This window comes from Petaurus breviceps, unplaced genomic scaffold (assembly GCF_028583685.1).
Source record: "Petaurus breviceps papuanus isolate PSGF00001 unplaced genomic scaffold, PetGlider_PUasm1.0 38, whole genome shotgun sequence".
Lineage (NCBI taxonomy): Eukaryota > Metazoa > Chordata > Mammalia > Diprotodontia > Petauridae > Petaurus > Petaurus breviceps.
The window spans coordinates 19,733,249-19,757,421 of NW_027186304.1; the positions used below are offsets into that span (position 1 = coordinate 19,733,249).

Below are 24,173 nucleotides of genomic sequence, written 5' to 3' on the forward strand. Positions count from 1 at the left end.
TACTCAGTCCAAAGGAATGTAAACTTTTGATCACCAAAACCTTACAAGATATCTTGGGATTTACTGGCTAGAGTTCTTCCTTAAGGACCCGTGCCTTAAACACAAATCACTGACTCCCATTGACTGGCCATCAGTAGGTCCCAGGCCAAGCCCCTCTTGGTCACTGTTCCAGCCCTGACTGGCTCAGAGTGAATGTAAATAGCAATGGTTTCTGTTTGAATCCTGAGGGTCTTCTTCTCCCAGATTGATTTTTTTTTTAACTAGGTAAAAGAGTCCTTCATTTCTTACCTAGCCTTAATCACCAAATGGGCATTGCTTTATTCAAATTGAGACCTGGAAAAGATCTCATCTTAAAAAGGCCAAGGTCTCTCACTGCCTCCAGGACCATCTTCAGTCAACCTTATCTATATCTTTCTACTGAACCCAGATGGCTCTGGAGGAGAAAGTGAGGCTGGTGACTCTGCACAGCCCACCTTTCCTTCAATCCAATTCACTTGCATGTTGTGACATCACTTCCCTGATGTCATGGTCCTCTTCATACAACAGCCCTCTAGCATAAATCCTCTAGCATCTCTGAGCCTCAGGGTTGGACTAGGTGGCCTCTAAGGTCCCTTCCAACTCCACACCTATGTTCTATCATCCTAGTGTTAATGTGAACAATGGTCTTCAATTAATTTGTGACTTCATGATTAGGTGAATATAAAACATAATGACTGACATTCCATTAACCTTTGAAAGAAAAAAATAATGATTTTTATATGGAAAGAATTAAGCCTGAGAAGTGACCAGAAGACAAGACTAAAAGCATGGGACCTGAGCTACGAAGTAGCACACCTTGGATTTCTACGTCTTATCTCTCCCAGTGAGCTCAGAGAACTTCATATAGAGTAGAGACATGAGGAGATTCTATCACTACCAGCTCTCACAGCCACTCCTAGTTATCTTTGCAGTTGGGGTCCTGTATGCCTTTGTTTCTAGACTGGAGAAAAAGAGGGAACCCTGAATGGCATACTAGGATCCCCTCCACTATCCTTTCCAACCCTGGGGCTACAAAGGCCTCCTTCTGCCTCCACAGTTCTGCTCTAATTGTGGTTCCTGCCCACTGTTACTCTCATCTCATAAGAATCAAGATGCAATGGGGTCAGGAGTCCTTAAGGAAATCACATCACTACTGGCAAAACTAAGTAGAATGTACTCAATGGCATTAAATATGGAACTATTGGAAATCCATACTGTTCTTCTTGACTTTGTTAATGAAATATTCATTGAGTCTGTAACATTTCGGTAGAAGCTGATTTGGTATGATTTATTTGCTAACTTTACTTGACACTTAAGCTGAGGGCACTAAACTTATTGGGCCTCTGTACTGATTGACACACCTTCACCTAAGTCTAGGTCTATAGGGACCCAACCAGTTTTTTAAAGAAACTAAGGCATTCGTTGTATTGTCAAGAACTTTGCTTGGTGGGAATCATGCCTCTTGGAACTTAGTGCAAGAGGAAGACAATGAATAAAACATTTCGTACCTTGAATTTTAGCAACATATGTACCCATGGCACAATAACTTGCAATACATACCTTCCGTGCATTGGATGATATGGTGTTTGCCATTAGGCTTTCCAAATAACTGCCTAAGCTAAATCCTTTCACAGTGATGACTGCTTCATGTGTCAGTACCGTCCTGGAGAGGAACAAATCAAGAAGAATTCACTGGCATTCAAAGAGACAATGTTTCTTCCCCTGTCTTTTCCCTTCAAATTTGATTTGCAAAATTTAAGTTATAATTACTTACATTTCAGGGTTGTCAGGATGAGGTGTGTACACCAACCTCTCATTCACCAACACCAAATTTGTGAGTGTGATCTTTAAAAAACAAACAGCAAACTTCCATTTTTTAAATTCTACTTTTCAGCTCCTCCCAAGTCATAGTTCAGCAACTGCCCATGTTCTGTCACTTTAAATAACAGTACTTATTGACACCAGAGCAGAGGCAGCATCTGGTCATTGGTATCAATAGTCCCTAAAACCCTGGGGAAGTTATTTCCTAGGCGTTCCTTATTGTTGACTCCCACTGTCTTATCTTCCCCCCTGAGAATGATATTGGCCTTCAGAATGTTACCAAACTATAACCAATCAGTTCCAGCAGTTGTGGAAAAGAACAGAATATTCTTCAGTTAGTTCTCAAAGGAATGAGTTAGCTATTTCTCACCACACGTATCCAAAACATCGATTCTGTAATACAACGGCTCCCCAGGAACTCAAGAGACTGTTTCAGGTCTATAAATAAGGTGTGTGACATTTGAGATGATATCTACATTTTAAAAGTAACTTAAGCTTTGTATTAACAAAGTCAAGATTTATCAAATACCTATGCAAAACTTTCCATTAATGATAGCCTGAAAAACTAAAGCTTTGGAACTTGATAGTTTTATGAACTTTTCAACTCCCTTAATGCCAACTCCAGATCTCATTTTCAAAAGAGATCAAAAACAATACAAGCTCCTGGCAGGGCTGAGGTCATATACAACCTGTAATTAAGGGATTCTCACAGCCCTAAGAAAATCAAAACCAACCTCTCGAGGAAAAGCACCAGGTCTGAAATCTCTTTCTAGGGAGCTTAGAATTGTCACATGGACAGGAAGTGCTCGAAAATGAAATTCTGAAGGTACAAATATAAAATTCCAATGAAGAGGAAAAGGGACAGTTGTCTAAAGAGACTAATGTATGTGCCCAGGCAACTCACTGGTCAACTCAGAGTATGAAAAGACATAAAGTAGACATGAGCTAGGGAATGGAATGGAGGATGGATACAAAAGTAACAGTGTGTCGAGAGTTAAAGTTCGACTAAGACTGAGAAAATCTAAGAACCACAGAATTTGGTATTTATTTTCTATACTGGGGAAAAATAGGAAAAGCAAGGAAGAGATAGCGAGAATGCTCACTGTTGATGGAAGGGTAACAAAAGGAGAAGGCAGAGCTACGAAATTCTTGTGTTTCTGTTTCCTCTGCCAAGAGCAACTTTTGGCCTGGAAAGCACAGAATAAAAATGACTACAAGGAACCTGACGCCAAGGCAACTGAGAAGATAGTGAGAGGACACTGAGCTGCCCCTGAGGAGTTCAGATCACTAAGTCTAGCTGTGCCATGACTATCCCCCTACTTTCAGTGAGATCTGAAGGTTCCCAGAGAGCCAAAGAGGGGCCACAGGGTAAAAGAGCAAATGTCCTGGTTTTCAAAAAATGGACAAGTGTTGTGTCTGTAAAGTCCATTGACTCTGATGGCTGGCAAAACTCTGTGATGTATTACAAAGGGGGAAACTGCTAAACATCTAGAAAAGTAAGCGATAGCTACAAGAGGCCAGCATGGATTTACCATACGTAAATCATGCCAGACTAATCTCATTTCCTTTTTTTTTTGTCTGATAGGGTTACCAGATCGGGGGATCAAGGACGTGCTATAGATAACATTTACCTAGAATTTTAGCAAATTGACAAAAGTTGTTGATTCTTTTCTTGTGGAAAAGACATAGCAATGTGGGCTAGACCAGACCAACAGGCAGTCAATAATGGTTGGATATAAACCTGGAAGAAGCTCTCAAATCCTTGAATCTGTTCTATTTTATTAGTGGGGGTTTTTTGGTGGGGAGGGAATTGAAGGAGAAAAAGGGAACCATCAATATTAATGATCAAAAAGGGGAAAAATGAAAGAAAGTCAGTGAAACATTTTTTAATGCACAGAAGAGAATAGAAGGAGCTTCAGAGGGAGACACTGACAAGCAGAATGGCTATGAAAATAATATGTTGAATTTATTACATAACTTTTTTTAAAAAGCAAAATGATTTATTTTATTTATTATTTTTCATTTCATTTTATTATTTAATATATTTATTTTCTTATTATATTTTTATTACATTATTTATAGATATATTATATATAATATTATAATGTATCTTTTATTTTTATATATTAATATATTATTCGATTTATTAATTCATATATAATCCTCCTCTTGGTCTTCTTTGTATATGGAAATGTGCACATTTGTTGGTGTCTGTTAAGTTCAAAGTAATAAAAAATAAAAATTATTTTATAAAAAATATTTTCATCAGGGACTTGAATAAAAGCATAGATGAAACAATTATCAAACCACCAGATGAAACAAAGCTAAGAGGAATAATTAACATGCTAGATGACAGAGTTGGGGACCAAAAAGACTTTGAAAGACTAGATCACTGGGTCAAATATAATAAGAAAAATTTTAATAGAGCTCAGTATTTAGAAAGTTTTACACAGCTACTCGGGGGGAAAACCCAACTTCAAAAGGACAAGATGGGAGAAAGAGTTATGTAGCAGTTCAGCTTGGAAAAGATTTGGGGATTTAATGTGGTACAAGATCAGTTGTCATGATAGACAAAGAAGCAAATTTGACCTTAAGATACATTAAGAAAGATACAGTTTCCAGGACTGAGGAGACGAAAATTCTATTTTCTCTGTCATATTTTTTCCATATCTGGAAGATTCTGTTCAAGGCTTGGTACCACATTTTAGGACGGACACTGATGAAGCTGAGGATGATCTGATGATAGCAGTAATATTTATACAGGAGCTTAAGGCTATAAAGTGCTTTTCATACATTAGCCCTTATGAGCCACACAAGAAACCCTCTGAGGTAAATGCTGTAGGTATTAAGGTCAGATAGTCCTAGATCTGCTACTTCGCTGGTATAAGGAATTTCCAAATGAGGAAACTCCCTCTACCAATGGAGTTGGCATCCTTTTTGCAACTTAAAAGAGCTGCCTGGGAGCACTGAAATGTTAAGTGATTTGTCCAGGATCACACAGCCAGTACGTCAGAGGGGGAAGTTGAACCCAAGACCCTTTGGCTTTAAGACTGACTTTCTATTTGCTACACCCCTTTGCCTCTCACCTAATGGGTATTATCATCCTAATTTTACAGATGAGGAAAATAAATTTCAAAAAAGGTTAATTGGCTTGCCCATGGTCACACAGCCAATCAGCGTCAGAAACAAGATTTCAATCCAATTTTTACTAAGTCCAAATCAACTAAAGATCATCTGGAGGAGAGTGACCAGGATGGTCAAGGTCCTTAAGGCTACACTACATAAGGAGCTGGTAAAAGAACTGGTGATTTGGGATATTTAGTATTTAATTGGGGGAAAAAAAGTTAGGTGGAAGACATGAGGGCTATCTTCAAGTATTTAAAGAATTGTCTTCTGAATGAGAGATTAGGCTTGGTCTCTTGGACCCAGAGGGAAGAAAAAGGAGCAAAGACTGGAAGTGGTTGAGAAGTAAATTTAGTTTGATGGATGGGGAGACTTCTTAACAATTAACGCTATCCTAAAGTGAAATAGGCTTCCTTGAGAATTAGTGTGCTTCCTCTCACTAGAAACTTTCAAGCAAAAGACTTGTTAGGCGCACACAGGAGATTCTTGTTCATGTATGGGGTGGACAAGATGGTTTTGGAGGTCCCTTCCAACTCTGAGATTCAGAGATTCTGTAACCTACAATTACTATACTTGGAACTATCAGACTATTACAGTTAATAAGATCCTCTAAAATTTTTAATTTTATCTATAGTACTCTTAAATTCAAGATTCCCATAAAGATGTGCACTTTTCATGATTGGCTCATAAGAAGGAATCTAATCATTTTTTTTCTGCTTTTTCAGAAAAAAATCAACAGCTGCAAGCCAAGCTCATGCACCTTCCTCAGGCTTTTGGTCAGACGACATGTAAGGCCACTGTTTGAAAAAAATGAAAGAACAAAAAGTAGCTCTAAAAATACTATGAATATGAATACCTCTAGTCTGTTCACCAAGAAGAAAAAACCCTCTTGGGTCAGAACTTTGAGTGTTTTGGAAATAAAATCGTCAACATTATTCTACAAAAAAATATTAAGGTCTTTTCCAAACTCAGTTTATTAACTTACATTGGTAGAACACAGCTCCATTTTCTTTCCCACTGGATCTACAACAGAATGCTCTTTAATATATGTTAATGTCCTGCTGGTTCCCAGGACCTGAAAGACAAAAAAACCCCTGAGTGTTGGAAAAATGCATGACAGAAAGAGCCAGAAGACTGCTGTGTCAGCATCCAAAAAGCAGCAACTACCTGAGAGCGGGATTTACATCGAGATAATAATCACCTTTTTAACTGTTTAACAGACAGCTTGACTGACAGCAAGGACAATGACACAGAGAGCTATTAAAAAAGAATAATTCCACATGAGAACTCACTGCTTTCACGAGAGTTGGGAGCCCCCACTCAGTGCTGAGGAGACGATGGCTATGTAACCTTCCTCGGTTATCTAGGCTCCTGTCTAATACATCCACTCCTACCACACAAGGGTTCATGGGATTTGGGTACTTTCTCATAGCAGCTTTGATGACAGTGTCCCATGGGTGGCTGTGGGAAAAAAAAATGCAATTAACCCATATCAAATGGAATAAAAGTGAAAACTTCTCAGGTAACATTCCAGAAATCTGAACAGAATTGTAATAAAGTACCAAAGACTTAGCAAACCTGGACTGGGAGCCTGGGATCCTTGCCTTACTTCCCAGGTCATAAGTTGAAGTTTTTGCTAAGCTTAGCTAAGTGTAGAAGGGGAAAGCACAGACCCTGCAAATTTAACCACAGGCCCAAATGTTCCAGACTTGTTTCCACTGACCACCATCTGAGGTGTACAAATAAAAAATTGGAAATCCTATTGCAGAACTCTGGGCAGGTCACCACATCCTAAAATCACCATGATTCATAAAATAATGTCTGCTTTCATATCCATATTGATATTGTGAGAGCATTTATCTTCTGCTTTCATATCTAAGTTTATACTGATGACATATTTTGTCTGTTTTCATGTCTACTAGACATGTACCTTCTGCTTTTTCATATTACTGATATTTCATCTGCAAATGCCAGCATATTTTTGCAGTTAAGATTATGCGCCTCAGTTCCTAATTAATGGGAACAGGACAGGACAAAGTGGGGGGAGCAGAGGTGGTCTTTTGGGTATATAACCAAGCTTTGCATTATGTATTTTGCCTCTCCTACCAGACTGCCTCTAGTAGCGAGACCGCCTTTCTTGCAAGAAGAAGTAATTAAATAAATCCTTCCTGTCTCTACTCAGAGATATCTCTGCTTCTTTTATTTGGGCAAGGGTCGTTCTTGTCCCACACAACATGAATTGGCACAGCAGCATTTTTGAAAACATGCTTACATCTAAGTGTGCTTGAACTATAAATATACCCAACTCCCAAATCAAACCTACAGATAAGGGTAGAGATAATAATAGCTTAAAGGTTTGCCAAGTGCTTTACAAAGATTTCATTTGATCTTCATGACAACACTGGATGGTAGATGCTATTATTATCCTGGTTATGTGACTTCCCCAGAGTCACACAGCTAGTAAATGTAAATGTAAATGAGGCTGGATTTGAACTCAGGTCTCGACTCCAAGTCTAGCATTTTCTCCTCTTTGCCATCTAGCTGACAAATCCCATGAATAATAAGATGTTCCCTCTGTCTGTCATTTCTTCAATAAAGTTTGGGAGTTAGTATTTGTTTTATTTACTTTTCATTTTTATTGATATCTTTTACATTTATATCTGCTGCATTTCCAAATATCCCTTTCATCCATACCAATTTAGCCATTCTAATAAGAAAGAATAAGAAATAAAGGTTTAAAAAGGCAATTCAACAAAACAAACCAACATATCAACCAAATTTGACTATATATGCATTATTCCACATCCATAGTCCCCATCTGTCCAATGAAAGGAGGGAAGTACATTTTCTCAACTCCTCTCTGGGACCAAGTAGTGCTATTATAATGACATAGTTCTCAGTTTCAGGGTTTTGTTTTTGTTTCTCTCCATCTATTCTGTTATAGCCACTGTCTGTATTGTTTCCTAGAGTCTCCATTTTTCATTCTATGTTAGTTCATATTTTTTTCACACTTCTCCGGTTTCTTCATATTCATCATTTTTATAGCACAGAGTCTATTACATTTCTGAAGCAAAATTTGTTTAGTTGTTCCCCTAGTTGACAAGCATCTAGTTTTTACATTTCTTTGCTTCCAAAAAAGTGCTAAAATGAACATTTTGTTTTGGGACATATGTCTAGCAGTGTGATTTCTGGGTCAAAGGAGTATGAACATTTTAATCTCCCCTTTTTGAATAATTTCCCACTGTTTCCAGTATAGTCATTATATAGAAGTGCTGCTAATTTTACATAATAAATTTTTATATCCTACTATAACCATTAATTATCTCAATCAGTTTCTTTGCTGGTTATCCAGGCTTTCCTAAATAAACCACTACAGCATCAGTAGATAGGAATATTTTTGTCTCTGCTTTGCCTATTTTTAGGGTTTTAAAATTGTTTTCTTTCAGTCAAGATGGCAGAGTAGAAACAGGCCTTCCTCGCAGCTCCAGCTCCCGCTTTCCCCAATTCATGTAAAAAATAACTATAGACAAACTTTGGAGCTACAGAACCCACAAAATGACACGGAGAAGGTAACTTTCCGCTGAGGACAGCCTGGTAGACTGGCAGTAAGCAGCCAGTGCAGCAGTATGGGAGCCAACCCCAGCCCCGCTTGAGCCGAAGGTGTTAGCCCCAGGGAGGCCTGACCAGCCTCTAGCTGGAGGGACTTCAGATCACCAGAAACTGTGGTGATTTCCAGAATTATCAACCCATAGATACCAAGGACAAAATGAGAGGTCAGTGCAGTGTGGACTTTGGGACCTGGGAATTTGGAGTGCAATCCACACTTTGCCCCCAAGGTGAGAAGCAGCTTAGGCTCCATGGCAATGCAGCTGCAGCCACGTGGCAGCTTCAGCTCCTGGCCTGCAGACTGTAGGGGAACCAAGTGACCAGTCTGAGGGGTAATCACTCTTGCTTTAATCTGCTTGGATATGGATTGCTGTCTAGGGTGGAGGTCGTGGGGTGTATGACCACCTTTCCAGAGTGGGTGGAGGCTTCATAGAGCACACCCAACTAATACCTTTGGCAGCTGCAAAAACCCCAGTGTTTGGGATAAAGCTCCCATTTCAGGTAGCAGAGTTCTACTGTGGCAAAAAGCCTAAAAGTCAAGTAATTGAGTGGCAACGTGAGCAGGCAAAGGAAGCAAAGCAAACAGAGCAACCCAACTTTCCTTCCTATTTTGGGGAGAAAAAGGATCAAAGCATGGAACAGGAGGAAGACAATGAAGTCAGAACTCCTGCACCAAAAGCTTCAAAGGAAAATACGAGCTGGTTACAGGCCATAGAGGAGCTTAAAAAGGATTTTGAAAATCAAATAAGAGAAGTGGAGGAAAAATTGGGAAGAGAAATGAGAACAATGCAAGAAAATTATGAAATGAGAGTCAACAACCTGACTGAAGAAAATAACACCTTAAAAAATAAACTAACTCAGATGGCAAAAGAGGCTCAAAAAAGCAATGGGGAGAAGAATGCCTTAAAAAGCTTAATTTGCCAAATGGAAAAAGAATCTCAAAAGCTCACTGAAGAGAATCATTCCTTCAGAATTAGATTGGAGCAAATGGAAGCTAGTGACTTTAAGAGAAATCAAGATACTATTAAACAGATCCAAACAAATGAAAGAATAGAAGGCAATGTGAAAAATCTCATTGGAAAAACCACTGACCTGGAAAATAGATCCAGGAGAGATAATTTAAAAATTATTGGACTACCTGAAAGCCATGATCAAAATAAAAAGAACCTCAAAATCATTCTTCAAGAAATTTTCAAGGAAAATTGCCCTGATGTTTTAGAACCATAGGGTAAAATAGAGGTTGAAAGAATCCACCGATCACCTCCTGAAAAAGATCCCAAAAAGAAAACTCCTAGGAATATTATAGCCAGGTTCGGGAATTCCCAGATTAAGGAGAGAATGTTACAAGCATCCAGGAAGAAACAATTTCCATATTGTGGAAACACAATCAGGATAACTCAGGATCTGGCAGCTTCTACACTGAGGGATTGAAGGGCTTGGAATATGATATTCCAGACGTCAAAGGAGCTGGGATTAAAACCAAGAATCACCTACCCAACAAAACTGAGTATCATGTTCCAGGGGAAAATGTGGTCATTCAATGGAATAGAGGACTTTCAAGCATTCTTGATGAAAAAACCAGAGTTGAATAGAAAATATGACATCCAAATACAAGAAACAAGAGAAGCTTGGGAAAGTAAACAGGGAAAAGAAATCATAAGGAACTTATCAAAGTTGAACTACTTATATTCCTACATGGAAAAATGATAATTGTGACTTTAGAAACTTTTCTCAGCATGAGAATAGTTGAAGGGAATATAAATATGTGTGTATGTATATATATGTATATGTGTGTGTATATATACATACACATATATATCTATATAGGAGGGTATATGGGTGTATTAATACATATGTGAGTGTGTGCATATATGTGTACAGGTATACATAGAGGGCACAGGACCAGCTGGATAGGAAGGGATGATACTTAAAACGTGAAATTAAGATGTGAGAGAGGAATATAATGAGAGGAGATGGGGAGAGACAGAATGGGGTAAATTATCTCACACAGAAAAGGCAAGGGAAAATTGTTACAATGGAGGGGAAGAACAAAGGGAGGCAAAAGGGAATGAGTCAAACTTCTTATCATTGAATTTGGCTTAGGGAGGGAATGATATACACACTAAATAGGGTATCTCACCCTACAGAAGAGTAGAGGGGAAGGGGAAGAGAGGGGGGGATAATGGAAGGGAGGGCAGGCTTGGAGGGGAGGGAAGTTGGAAGCACTCCCTTTTGAAAAGGGAAAGTATCAAAATAGAGAATAGAACAAGTGGGGGGGTGGGATAGGATAGGGGAAAATATAGCCAGTCTTCCACAATATATCCACTATGGAAATGTTTTGTGTACCTACTCATGTACAACCTATATTGAATTGCTTATCTTCCCAGTGAATGTGTGTGGCAAGGGAGGAAGTGAAAGAATCTGGAATCCAAAGTTTTAAAATCAAATGTTTATATGTATATATATTATTAATATTTTACATGTAACTGGGAAATGAGATATGCAGGCACTGAGGCATAGAGATCCACCATGCTCTACTGGAAAGTCGAAGGGGAATGGGGGAAGATATGGGAGAGAGCAGATTGGATGAGGGAATATTCAGTGGGAACTCTGTTTTGCGGTGCTGGGTAGGGAAAATTGGGGAGAAAATGTGTAACTCAAATCTTGTGGAAATGAATAATGTAAACTAAAAAAAAATTTTTTTTTTGCCGTTTGGAGGGCAATTTGGGGTTAAGTAACTTGCCCAAGGTTACACGGCTAGTATTTTTGTGTGAGTGTTAAGTGTCTCAGGCTGGAACTGAACTTGGGTCCTCCCGACTCCAGGGCCAGCGCTTTTATTCACTGTGCCACCTAGCCACCCCTTATTTTTCTATTTTTTAATCCTCTGCTCTATTTATTACATTTTCTGAGATGTTATTTTTTTTCTTTGGATGATTTAGTGGCATCCCAAAAATGTCATCATTTTTAACATTTTCATATAATATATGTGATAAAACATAACATAACATAATATAATACAATATGTGCTTCTGTGGTTTTTCTTTATCTATTCGTTACTGTCACTATCCTGTCTTCTTCATTTAGGTTTGTTTCCTTTGCTTGTGTTTCTTGTATTGATAACTGTTTTTATCAAATCACAGTAAGCAGTTTCCAAATGTATACTCACGAAAACTGATAGCTACCCCCAAAATAAAATAAGGACAAGGATAGAACATTTTAGGAACTATATATTAAAGCACCCCAAATGGGTTTAAATAAATGTGATGGTTCACGATGACCTATGAATTAGTTATGAACTCATATTAATGTGCTATCAGCATCTCAACCTAACTGCCTTAACAATCCTCTGGCTAACTTTCCTCTTTCTGTTAATGGCACCACCACCTTTCCTTCTAGTTACTCAGGCTCAAAACCTAAGGGTCACCTTGAATCCTCACTCTTCCTCACCTCAAATAGCCAATCAGTGGTCGAATCATGTTCCTAATTCCACAATATCTCTTGTATATATCATATTATTGCAATTCACATAGCAACTACCTTAGATCAAGTCCTCTTCACCTTTCACTTTGACTATTGCAATAGATTCTTAATCTGTCTTTCTGCATTAAGTTTCTCCCCATCCCAATTCACCCTTTACACAGCCATAAAAAAGATCTTTTTCTAAAAAAGTGTTCACCATATAACTCCTCTACTCAACTAATTCTAGCAGCTCCTATTACCTCAAGGATCAAATTCATATTCCTCATTTTAGAATTTAAAGTCATTCACAACCTAGCTCCAACAAATCTTTCTAGATTTATATACTACTCTTCTTCACACACTCTATGGTCCAACCAATAGCCTTCTTTGCTGTATTTCTTAGAATCCTGAGTGTCCTTTAAAAGTCAGCTCAAGTGCTACCTCCTATGCGAGGCCTATCCAGATTTCACTAGCAAATAGTGCCTCCCCCTCAAAAATTGTTGCTGTTGTTAGAAGGCACAGTGGATAGAGTACTGGCCTGGAGTCAGTAAGACCTGAGTCCAAATCCAGCCTCAGATACTCACTAGCTGTGTGACCCTGAGCAAGTCACTCGACTATGTTTGCCTTAGTTCCCTCATCTGTAAAATGAGCTGGAGAAGGAAATGGCAAACCACTCCAGTATCTCTGCCAAGAAAACCCCAAATGGAGTCATGAAGAGTAGGACATGAATGAAATGACATATATATATATATATATATATATACACACACACATACACTTAAATATACACATTTACTCTCCATGTAGAATATTAACTGCTTACAGACAGGGATAGTTACTGTCTGTATCCACTGTGCTTGAAAAAAATGAGCATTTATTAATAGATGTTTGTTGACTGATAGATAAATCATGTGTATCTGTGTTGTATTTCCATAACTAGAGGAAAAACAGGTGTTTGAATCAGCCGCCTATTTAACGATGGAATCCTAGCTCTAGAGCCTTATAGCTCAGAAACCATTCAGTTCAGCCTCCTTATCTTGCATGTTGGCTAAGCTGCTGCCTGTATGGCAAAACTTTAAGCATCATGAGCTTGATCTACATAAAGACTGCACCACGTCAACTGGAATAGTAACTTTTATTTAGATCAGATTTTATTTAGATAGATTTTATTTAGATCTTAGGTGTGCAACCTAGAGGATCACATAGGTCACACAGACAGCTGTTCAGCAAATGGGCAACTGATCGTTGGTCAACTATGGCTGGTCAATGACCTGGCACAGTGTTAACAAATAAAGGAGTTCCAGTGATCAAGTTCAGTCAGTGATTACTACTATAGCTGGAACCAAACAGGACCTTTTGTTGAACCTAAATTTCTTTATAAAAATATTTCTGCATATTCCTATAGTACCCACTCTAAAACTATACTTCATGAACCCTCACCAGTGTGCTTCCTTCTTACGTCAGTAGGTAAATAAAATTTGCTCAAAGCAAAGGCATTTACTAAGAAGGCAGTGTAAGAAGAAGAGATATAAAAAAATTCCTCCTAAAAGCAAGGTGCATTCTCCTACAAATGAAGCATTAATAGGAAGAGTGGTCAAAAATTTAGAGTACACCGGCAGAAAGACACACATACTCCATGGGGGGCGAACACAGTCAAAGCCCCTCACACCTATGGTTCTATGCTGCTTTAATGTCCCCCTTCTCCACCTAGAATCCTCAGGAAGCTTCTTAAAGCACACAGCCTCTGCTGGTCAGATTCCTCAGTTAAGCTCTGCTCAAAGTCTGCTCCTCTCCAAAAGTCAGCTCCCATCTGCTAGGGGTTATAACTCTTCCTTGATGTCGTGGTTGGCTCTCTTTTCTACTGACATGAATCACAATCCTGGAATCTGCTCCCTCCAATAACTGCTTCTCTATGTGCATATCTGTCTGGAGGATGTGTGTCTCTATTCCCTCCTAGAAGCAATGTCTCCTGCTAGGGAGGAATTCTGCTGCAAAAAAAAAAAAAAAAATGATTCCCTCTCCCTAGCCCCACAGCCCTCTGGTGGAGACATACACTCCATAAAACTGCTTAAATTGGAGGAATTTGACTGGTAGACCTACTTCAGACTTAACTATTTAAAGCCCTCCAGGTTCACAACCATTTTTTGGCTGCTTGGCCTAACCCATCCTGATTCAATTTTAAAAAAAAGGTGTTTACATTTAATAAAAGGATAATAGTATGTTAATACTTCATTAATATATTAACACTTCAGCTACTAGGGATGACATACTAGGAGGAAGGAGAAATCAGCTGTGCACTGTCCAGCTCCCTCTCTTAACAAAACATTTCATTAACAGAATGGGATAAAGTAACAGGCAAACAAGTCCTTAAGCTCCCTGCAAGTAGAGATTGTTTTCTTCAGTATATTTGATCCCCAGAGTACAGTACCCACAGTGTCAGGCACAGGTTAGGGGCTTAATAAATACTGAGTGACAGATTCATTAAAACACATCAAACAGAACCCAAACAGATGATTACAGTGTAATGGCATATAGAGCAAATGAGGAATGATGTACCTACCTCTACACTAAATACAATAGGAACAGTATAAAATGCCAAAAGTTAAAAATTCAATGAGCCATGGTTGGTCTGCTAAAGAAAACAATATTGGAAGAAAAATCGTTGCTGAGGATGTGTACAAGCGGAAGCAGAGGACTGAGAATCTCTAGGATTAAATGACCTATCAGGAGGCAGTCTGGTACAGTGAAAGAGCACTAGATTTGAAGTCAGAGGACCTGCGGTCAAACGCCTCTATCACTTGCTACCATGAGCAGTTCACTCAAATTCCCTGGGCTGAGCTTTCATACTTCATGTACTGAAGGGATCGTCAAAGGTTTCTTCTAGGTTCAAATCTATGATCCCATGATCTCACTACCACTCAAGTTCTTAGGATGGTTGGACCTTGAATGCCTTTAGGAACAGTTTCTATTTATATGAAAATATTTAGAAACAGGCCTAGGCAAAATTGTGAAGGGAGAAAAAATGTTTAGGGATATCACAAGCCTCCACACTGGCATACCCAGGATGGCTGCTAGCACAGGTTCTTAGATCTGCTTTACTAGAAAAGATAGCTGTTTAAGGGGTCAACAATCTTTTTAAATTACATTCACTAGTTCAAGGGAAAAGTCAGCACCTTGAACTTCAGAGAAAATACAAGCAGAGAAATAAAGACCAACAGACAGGGCTCTGACTGCCTGAATCAACTATATACTTTACATACATCCCTAGATTGATAGAGCCTTTATATCTGAGCAGTCAGGGAGCTCTGAATAGATGGCCACTCAGAATCTCGACCAGGGAATCACAAGATCCTTCTCATAAGCAAGCCCCCAAACAAAACAACTCAGACTACATATACACTTCTCCGAGTCAGAAGGCATCACAACCCTCTTGACTCTAATTAGAAATTAGCAAAAGGTGTGAAAGCCTTCCTATAAGCAAGCCTCCCCTAAGCAAGCTTCTCTTACTGGGTTCCATGTGAGGCCTATTAATGGGCAGGGAAGATCTTAAATCTCATTAACATTACATTCAATTATACCCTTCTGTTGTCCTTATATATTAGTTCCCTTTACTATCTTCCCTTCTAGGAACCCCTGACCCCAATCAAAACAGGGAAGGATCTGATTTTTATCTGTGATACTGTGAAACTGTGTTCTTTGTACAAACTATGTACTTTGTATTTGCTTCAATCTATCCCTCTGCTGGGGTAACTAGGTGCCACAGCAGATAGTGCACTGGGTCTGGAGTCAGGAAGACTCATCTTCATAAGTTCAAGTCTGGCCTCAGACACTTACTAGCTGTGTGACCCTGGGCAAGTCATTTAACCCTATTTGCCTCAGTTTCCTCATCTGTAAAATAAGCTGGAGAAGGAAATGGCAAACCATGGAGTGGTATCTTTGCCAAGAAAACTTTTTTTCTTCCAGTATTGTTTTATTTAACTAAGAAATATAGACCAATCATGGCTTTGGGGTTACAAAGAGTCAGATATAACTGAAAGGACTGAATAACCCTTTTAGCCTTATGCAAGGAATATTTACTAAAGTAAGGTAAAATAGGAGGCACAATTATTGTGCAATATTTTGATGGACTAATTACTCAACCACTTGTTGTCTTACTAGTAGAAAACCCCAATTCCTATTGAAGGAAAAAGAAAATCATGCAAAGGCACTGTAAAGCAGATGGTCTCATCAACTGTTGTAAAAACTTAATTGTCCTTGGATAAGAGTTTGGCCTAAAAGGACTTCCTTCACAATTGTAAAGGTATTTGGTCATTTTCCTTTGTCTCCTGTCTTTCAATAGTGAATGTTTTCTTATAATAAATCTTGTCAATTGTATTTCAAATACTCCCCTTTACTCCCTTAGGTGGTCTCTCCCCTCCCTCTCCTGTGAAATATTTTACTTACTTAACCTAAGTTGACTCCAAATTCTGGTTGGCTGTGTATTCTAAGTGAGTATAAAAAGTTACAAAATCCCAATCTGTACCCTGAAGTTGAAGCTGCTATTGAGCAAGAGCAGCCTTCCGTAGCATGTTAATAAATCTCTTTGCTTTCAATTTGGCCTCCCGTCCTTGCCTCACAATCATCAGATCCCTGCTGATGAATATACCTCTTCCAAGAATTCCCATTCCTTGTTGAAAGGATTCCTTGATGCTAAGCACTTAACTATGTTGAAGGCACTATGCTAGTACTAAAATACAAATACATAAAGAAATGAATACAATTCGAGATTTTTCTTCCAACTTCATGAAATAATGAAAGTCTTTGTTTCTTGCTGGAGAATTTTTAGACATTCAGAGAAAAGAAAGGTTTTAGAGATTTGGGGGCAGAGCAAGGCAGCTATTCTCATTGCCTCAGGAATCACACTATGCTTAAAGCAACCCCTAAAGAAAAACCTGTTATAGGTTGGCTTTTGAGTGTCCCAGATAGTCTGCAGTCTCTACCTCAAGAATCACTTCTTTGAGGGAAATGCCAGAGGCCTTTTCCCTAGAGCAGGAGATCAAGTATCCTAGTATAATTGAGTTCTTCTTTCTGCATAGCTGGGAAGCCTGGAATAAACCATGCCCCTGTACAGCTCTCCCTTGACTTTTCTCCTTACAGAGCTTTCCAAGATTCCCAAATAGTGGAAATCTAGAGTCAGTGCATAGTGTTCAGCTGTCCCACTGCCTCAGATTTGTGTATGGGTGTCTCCTATTCAGTCCCCTAGAACAGTGACCAGGCTTTCATGTATATATTCCTTAAGCTACCAATGGCCTCCTTGCCCTGATCCCTCTAGCTCTTAGAATAGCAAGGATAATTAACAATTCACTGTGATCCTCAAGCAACCTTCTGAAGGGAGGGTAGGATAGGATGAGGGCATGAGGGATATCATAGGGAAATTTAGACCTGGTCCATGGTGTGATAGGTTGTTGAAACACAGGGGTAACCCATTTATTGGAATGTATATCTCATATCCATTCCTTTTCTTTCCACTCACATAGCCACCACCCTAAGGCAGGCCTTCATCTCTTCTGTCCTGGACTCTTAAGACTGCTTCTTAATTTTTCTCCTTAATTCAAAACTTTCTCACCTCTACACTCCCATCTTCTATATAGTTGCAAAATATACAGTTTTATATATAGTTCGATACTGCTAACTTGTGGATCTGATCATGTCAGTCAATCAACAATCATTTATTAAGCACCTACTATGTGCCATGCCCTGGGACAAGCACTTGGAATATAAAGATTAAAATGAACCAGTCCCTTCCCCTCAAGAAAGTGAGTTCAAACCTGACCTTATATACTTACTAGCTGTGTGACCCCAGGCAAGTCACTTCAACCTCTCTCTCAGTTTCCTCAACTGTCAAAAAAAAAAAAAGCATCTCCCTCCCAAGGTTGTTGTGAGGATAAAATGAATTAATACTTGTAAAGCACTCTGCAAACCTTAAAGTGCTATACTTCCTTAGTGATAATCTAGTCCAACTCCCTCATTCTGGTTTTACAGATGAAGAAACTAAGGCCCAGAAAGTTAAGTGACTTGCCCAAGAGTTCCAAGTGACAAAGCTTGGATCTCATGTCCTCTGACTCTAATGCTGTATTCACAACACTATGCTGCCTAATGTTACTTCTTTAGGCTACTGCTATGGCCCTGCATGAAAGATGATTTTTGAAAAGCAGCCTCTAAGGGTGTACCAAAACCAACAATTACAAAGCAGGAGATTGTTAAAGTTTCAGTGTGAGCATTTATATCGCAGAAATCAGTCAACTCTACAAATCAGGGCTTGACAATGTTATTATTTCGTTAATTGCAAAGACTTAAGGAAGAGATGGAGAAAATGTAAATGATGCAAAGTAAACTTAAAAGTAGCTTTTCAAAGGGCTAGTTGTTCAATATGTACTAGCACACCCCTGCCATAAAGCCATCATGAAGTAAATAGAATGTTGGCTTTAGAATCAGAAAGATCTGGGTTCTAATCCTACTTATGATACCAACTGGGGGTTGGAATCTCTTCTCAAATCATCAAACTTCTGCCTTTTGCAATTCCCTGGGATTTATCTAAAGCATATGCAGGTTATAATCTTCATTGGTATGATCTGAATTATAATCGTTATGGGATGAAATTAGCAAGGAAAGACTGCCATTTAAAAAATGCCTAACCATCTCAAAACATGGTGAAATGGCTACTCTTGTCAGTTAGCTTTTCTAAAAGGTTCTCTCTTCTTATCAGAACTTACTTCAGATTATTCTTGGATATGATTTTCAGGTCTCGTGGGTTTTTCACATTAATATGAATGCCAACAAGAAAACCTGACCATATCCAACTTCTTTATATCCAATTTTTTTTTCTCTTTTCCTTCAGAGTAAATTCGTCAAGTACCAGTCAAATGTCTTTATAATAATCCAACAAAAACATGAAGAGAAAGAATGAGAATAAACAAAAACAAATAATATCTATAATCTCGGAGAGAGAAAATTGAGGACTGTTAGACCAAAATATCTCCCATGAACACAACCAGAAAATTGTACTTCTAGTTTTTACTGTCATACAAAAAATTATGCTGGACAGCATTTTATGTCATTCATAAACCAGTCCTATGGAACAGAACATAAATGATAGTTCTTAATAAGCAGCTGAGCAAATCTGTTGAACTTTATTAACTTTTGTTCTAAAGCCAGAACTCAATGACAAGACAGTCTGCTGAAACAATTTTCAAAATTATCAATAGTAACTTTGTTTGTAACTGACAAATCACTCATACCTATGACAAACATTTAATGTACTTCTATGAGATGTAGTAAATCCATATTAAAATAAAATTAAAATCAATCGCTCACTCAATGATTGCTGGTTTTCGTGTCAAGAACTGTGCTAGGTACCGAGGATATAAAGACAAAAAAATGAAACAATTCTTAATCTCAAATAGCCTAAATTCTATAGGTAGAGATAGAAAATGATAAGTATATAAACATACATATTATACATGCACATATACACATTTTTTATCTATTTATACAGAAGAAATACAAAATAAATGTCAGTCAATTAGCATTTATTAAACACCTACTATGTGTTGGTCACTGGGCTAAGTGCTGGGGATATAAAATAAATTATAAATTAATTATAAGGTAGTTAGGGAGGAGGGCACTGGTAGTTGCAGAAATCAGGAAAGGCTTCATATAGAGATGGTGCTTGAACTGCCTCTTAAAGGAAATGAAGGATTCTTTTAGATGGAGGTGAGCATTCCAGGCATGAGGAAGAATCTATGCAAAGATATAATACATGGAGAAGGAGAAGGCAGGGTTGGAATGTGAGAGGAACAGAGAGAAGGCCAGTTTGGCTGGACTATAGAGTTTGGGAAGGTAAACAATGTTTAATGAGTCTGGAAAGATCAGTTGTGAAGGGCTTAAAATGCCCCAAAAGGGGTTTATATTTTATCCTAGAGGCAACAAGGAACCACTGTAGATTACTAAGTAGAGGAGTGACCTGGTCAGAACTTTGCTTAAGGAAAATCACGTTGGCTGCTGTGTGAATGATGATAGTGGGGAGAGACTAGAAGCTGAGAAGTCATGGTAGTAGTCTAAGCAAGAGGGAGGGTCTGAACTGCAGGTGCCTTTGTGAGTAGAGAGAAGGGACTGGAAATGAGAGATGCAGTGGAAGTAATTGACAAAATTTGACAAATGACTGGATGTATGGCATGAGGGAGTGTGAAAAGTCTGGAATAATAACAAGATTACTAATATGGAAGACTGGAAGAAAGATGGTATCCTTGATAACAACAGGGAAATCTGGTAGAAGGGTAGATTTGAGGAGGAAAGAAGATCAGTACTGTTTTAGTCATGTAGAATTTGAGATGCCTCAAATATCAAAGGATATATCCAGTGTAAGACATAAAACCAACAGGCTGTTGGTCATGCAAGACTGGAACTCAAGAGAGAGACTGGAGCTGGATATAGAGATCTATGTGCCATTGTCATCTGCACAAAGATAATTAAATATAAGAGCTGATGAAGTCACCAATCAAGCCTCCACTAAGCATTTATTAAGCACTTACTATGCTCATATAACAAGAAATACAGAGACTATAAAGACAAAAATAAAACAATCTCTGCCTTCAAGGAACTTGAAAACCTTTCTGCTCTCAAGAAGCTCACAGTCTAACAGGGGAGACAATATGCAAATGACCAGGTACTAACAAGATACATATAGAACATAATTTAAAAAGAAGGCTTCAGAATTTAGGGGATTGGGAGAAGCTTCCTATAGACTCTAGGATTTTAGCCGGGAATGGAAGGAATTCAAGGAATCTAGGAGGCAGACGTGAGCGAGAACATTCCAGGCATGAAGGGAAAAGAAGAATTGGAAGATGGAACGTCTCGTTCAAGGAAGAGTAAGGAGACTGGCGTCACTGGATCACAGGTATGTGGGGGCTGATGTATGGTGTAAGAATGCCAGAAAGGTAAGGAGGTCAAAATAAGATTTGGCAACCAATTGTATATATGAGGTGAAGAAGATTAAGGAGCCCAAGATAGCACAGAGGTTGCAAATTTAAGTGACTATAAGAATGCTATGTGTGATTGTGTGTTTGGGGAGGGTAGAGGGAGCATAATGAATCCTGTTTAGGTCATATTGAGTTTGAGATATATTATGGGACATTCAGTTCAAAATGTCCAACAGGCAGTTAGTGATGGGAGATTGAAGGTCCAGATAGAGAGTAAGGGTGAATATGCAGATCTGGGAATCATGTGCATAGAAATATTTGAACCTATGGGAGCTGATAAGCTCACCAAGAGTATATAAAGTAGAAAAGGATCCAAGATAAAGAATCTTAGGGAATACCCACAGATAAAGGATATGGTATGGATAATGATCCAGGAAATGAAACTGAACAGTTGTGATCAGATAGGTAAGAGGAAGTCCAGAAGAAAGTAGTGTCATGAAAACCTAGAACAAGGTAATCAACAGTTTCATGCAGCAATGAGGTAAGAAAAGGATCCAGACTGAGAAACGAGCTTCAGATTTGATAACTAAGAAAACGTTGGTAATTTCAGAAGAGTCCAGTTTTAAGTGAATTATGAGGTCAGAAGCCAGGATTCAAATAGTCCAGTAAGAGCAGGGAAAGTATAGGTCTTCCTATGATTTGCCTGATAGGAGGGATATAGGATAACAGTTTAGGTGGGTGATAGGGTCTAGTGAAGGGTTGTTTTTTTTTTTTTCAAAGGATGGGGGAGTCATAGTCATGTATGAAGGCTGTAGGGAAAAAACACTGGATAGGGAGAGATTAAATATGGGGGGACAAGGAATGGCTGAGGGGGAAATTTGCTTGAGAAGACAGAAGAAAATGATATCAAGGGTACATGCAGTGGGGTGGGCCTTGGCAAGAATTATCAGAGACTAGAAGAAAGGAAGAGAGAATGAAGTCAGAGGGTTTTTGAGATAAAAAGGGAGAGAAAAGGGAACTTACTGTTATATGGCCTCAGTTTTTCTCAGCAAAGTAAGAGGTGATAAATTAGAAAACATTTCATAAATTATATTACTTCCTAGATTCTCAAGTGACTTAAATATAATTTTAATATTCTGTAAAGAAGAAAAGCTATCGAGGAGCAGACAGTCTTCATATTTACCTGGAGAGGCTTATATGAACTGATGCTGAGTGAGAAGAGTAGAACCAGGAGAAATTTGTACACAATTACAGACACAACGTATGTGTGATGACCAACTTTGATAGACTGGACTCTTCTCAGCAATGCAGTGATATAAGTCAATCCCAAAAGACTCATGATGGAGAGAAATGTGTGCATCCAGAGAAAGAACTAGAAAGAACTGAGTTTATATCCAGATGGAAGCAAACTTCCTGAGCTTTTTCCTTTTCTTGTTTGGTTTTATGTCCTCTTTACCATTTTTCATTCCATCTGATACAATCCGTCTTTATAACCTGACTAATGTCTACTGTGAAAGTATTTACAGATCCTATATTTCACTGTATGCCGTCATGGGGGGAGGGGAAGGAGGGGGACAAAATGTGAAACTCAAGGAATTGTGGAATTGAATCCTGTAAACTAAAAGGAAACAAACAAATTAATTAATAAAGAAGAAAAGCTATAAAGACAATCATCTGTTTATTTTTTAACAAAAGCTGTTTAAGAAGAATGTTACTGCTAAGGTCCAGTTCAAAAACTTTCTTTCAGATATGGGATTGCCTCTCCTAACTTTAACAGACAATTTAAATACTCTTACTCTTTCAAGGAAATACCATAACACAGTCTTTAGGTTTCACGACTGGTGGGATTTGATTTCCAAAGGCAAATTATCATATCTTCTGATGTATCTTCTTTCCTTTTTTCATTCCACTAGTTCACCATTTCTTCTCCCACCTATTTTCATCCCTACTCCCTGCTCCATTTCTCTACTCCTTGAGAATCAAATCGAGATAATATTTGTAAAGTTCTTAACAAAATGTCTGGCATATAGTAGGCACTATATAAATGTTATCGTTGTCATTCCTTCCAAAAACTAAACACTAAATTGCAATAGGGAATCACTTATCTAGCATCATGAATACTGGCTTCCTTACTTATTCATTGAGTCTGCCTAGGGAGGTTCATCCGATTAATTTCCCAAAAAGGAGGTGGGGAGTATGACTACTTCGATCGACCCTTTGACCTTGGATCTGTAGTTCTGGGCAAGCGTTGAGGAAAGTCAGATCTGAGATTCTGCCCTACTTAAATCAAGCCTTCCCCAGACCATTTTCAAATGGGCTGCAATCACGGGATTGAAATAAGCAGGGAACTAGGCCTCTCATTCCTTGGATTTGCTTTTTGGTGTATTAATAAAACACTAACCCCGATTCCCCAAGCCTTGTCCCTCCCGAAAAGACAAACGTTCCAAATTAACTGCCAAGCAGCTGCCCCGACTATATGCACATCACATGCAAGATCCTTAATCTAGTAGGCAACAGGAAGAAATACATGTCCTCATAGGGCATGAGACAGCTCTCTAACATTTAATTTTTTTCAGGTCGAAGAGAGCACTAAAGCCCTGGGCAAACGCCGGCTGAGCGCACAGGCAGACACTCAAGGCGGGCGGGCGCGGGTGCCCGAATCTCTTGAGATCCAACTTCCCTGGGTCCCAGTTTGGCCACTGTCTGCACCCCGGCACACCCCTGCACAACCCGGGGCTCCCTCTTTACCCAAACACGTGCTCGGAGCTCCAGATCTTCATCTCTCCCCGGCCGCAGCTGCGGCGGCAGAGGCGCTCCTCAGCCTCCCCTCCGGGCAGCAGCCCCAGAGTCCGGCGGGGCACCTCTCGGCCCAGGACCAGCCGAACTGTGCGGGGCTAGCCCACTCTCTCCCGCAGTGGGCCCGGGAGCACTAGTCACTCACTGGGATCCGAGGGCCCGAGGGGCCGTCGTGGCACCTGCGTCATGCGCACCGTCTCGGAGCGTCCTGGGTATATGTGAGATGCGAGGGAAGCATCCTGCTCTGGCTCCGACCCTCGCAGCCGCCAGCCCGGGGGCAGAGGCGAGTTCGGATGCCTAATCGCACTCTCTTCTTCCCCTTTTCCTCTCACGTGACCCGGGCTAGCCCCCCCCCCCCCCCCCCCCCCCCCCCCCCCCCCCCCCCCCCCCCCC

At 39.3% G+C, this 24,173-nt stretch overlaps 1 protein-coding gene across 4 annotated transcripts in view; it reads right to left on the reverse strand.

Annotated features, from left to right (window-relative positions):
- PRELID3A (PRELI domain containing 3A) overlaps positions 1 to 24,127 on the reverse strand; it is a 34,210-nt gene extending 10,083 nt beyond the window's left edge. For 3 of the 4 annotated variants that reach the window (XR_011170582.1, XM_069099611.1, XM_069099612.1), the window contains exons 1-5: positions 23,733 to 24,127; positions 6,255 to 6,423; positions 5,948 to 6,037; positions 1,793 to 1,863; positions 1,579 to 1,681 (exon numbers count right to left, since the gene is read on the reverse strand). Coding sequence is in view for 3 of the 4 variants with exons in the window: in XM_069099611.1 (XP_068955712.1) it covers positions 1,579 to 1,681; positions 1,793 to 1,863; positions 5,948 to 6,037; positions 6,255 to 6,423; positions 23,733 to 23,764 (465 nt within the window). In the remaining variant the exon portion in view is untranslated. The remainder of the gene's footprint in view (positions 1 to 1,578; positions 1,682 to 1,792; positions 1,864 to 5,947; positions 6,038 to 6,254; positions 6,424 to 23,732) is intronic. The other variant, XM_069099613.1, reaches the window with a different exon arrangement.
- Between the last annotated feature and the right edge of the window lie 46 nt (positions 24,128 to 24,173).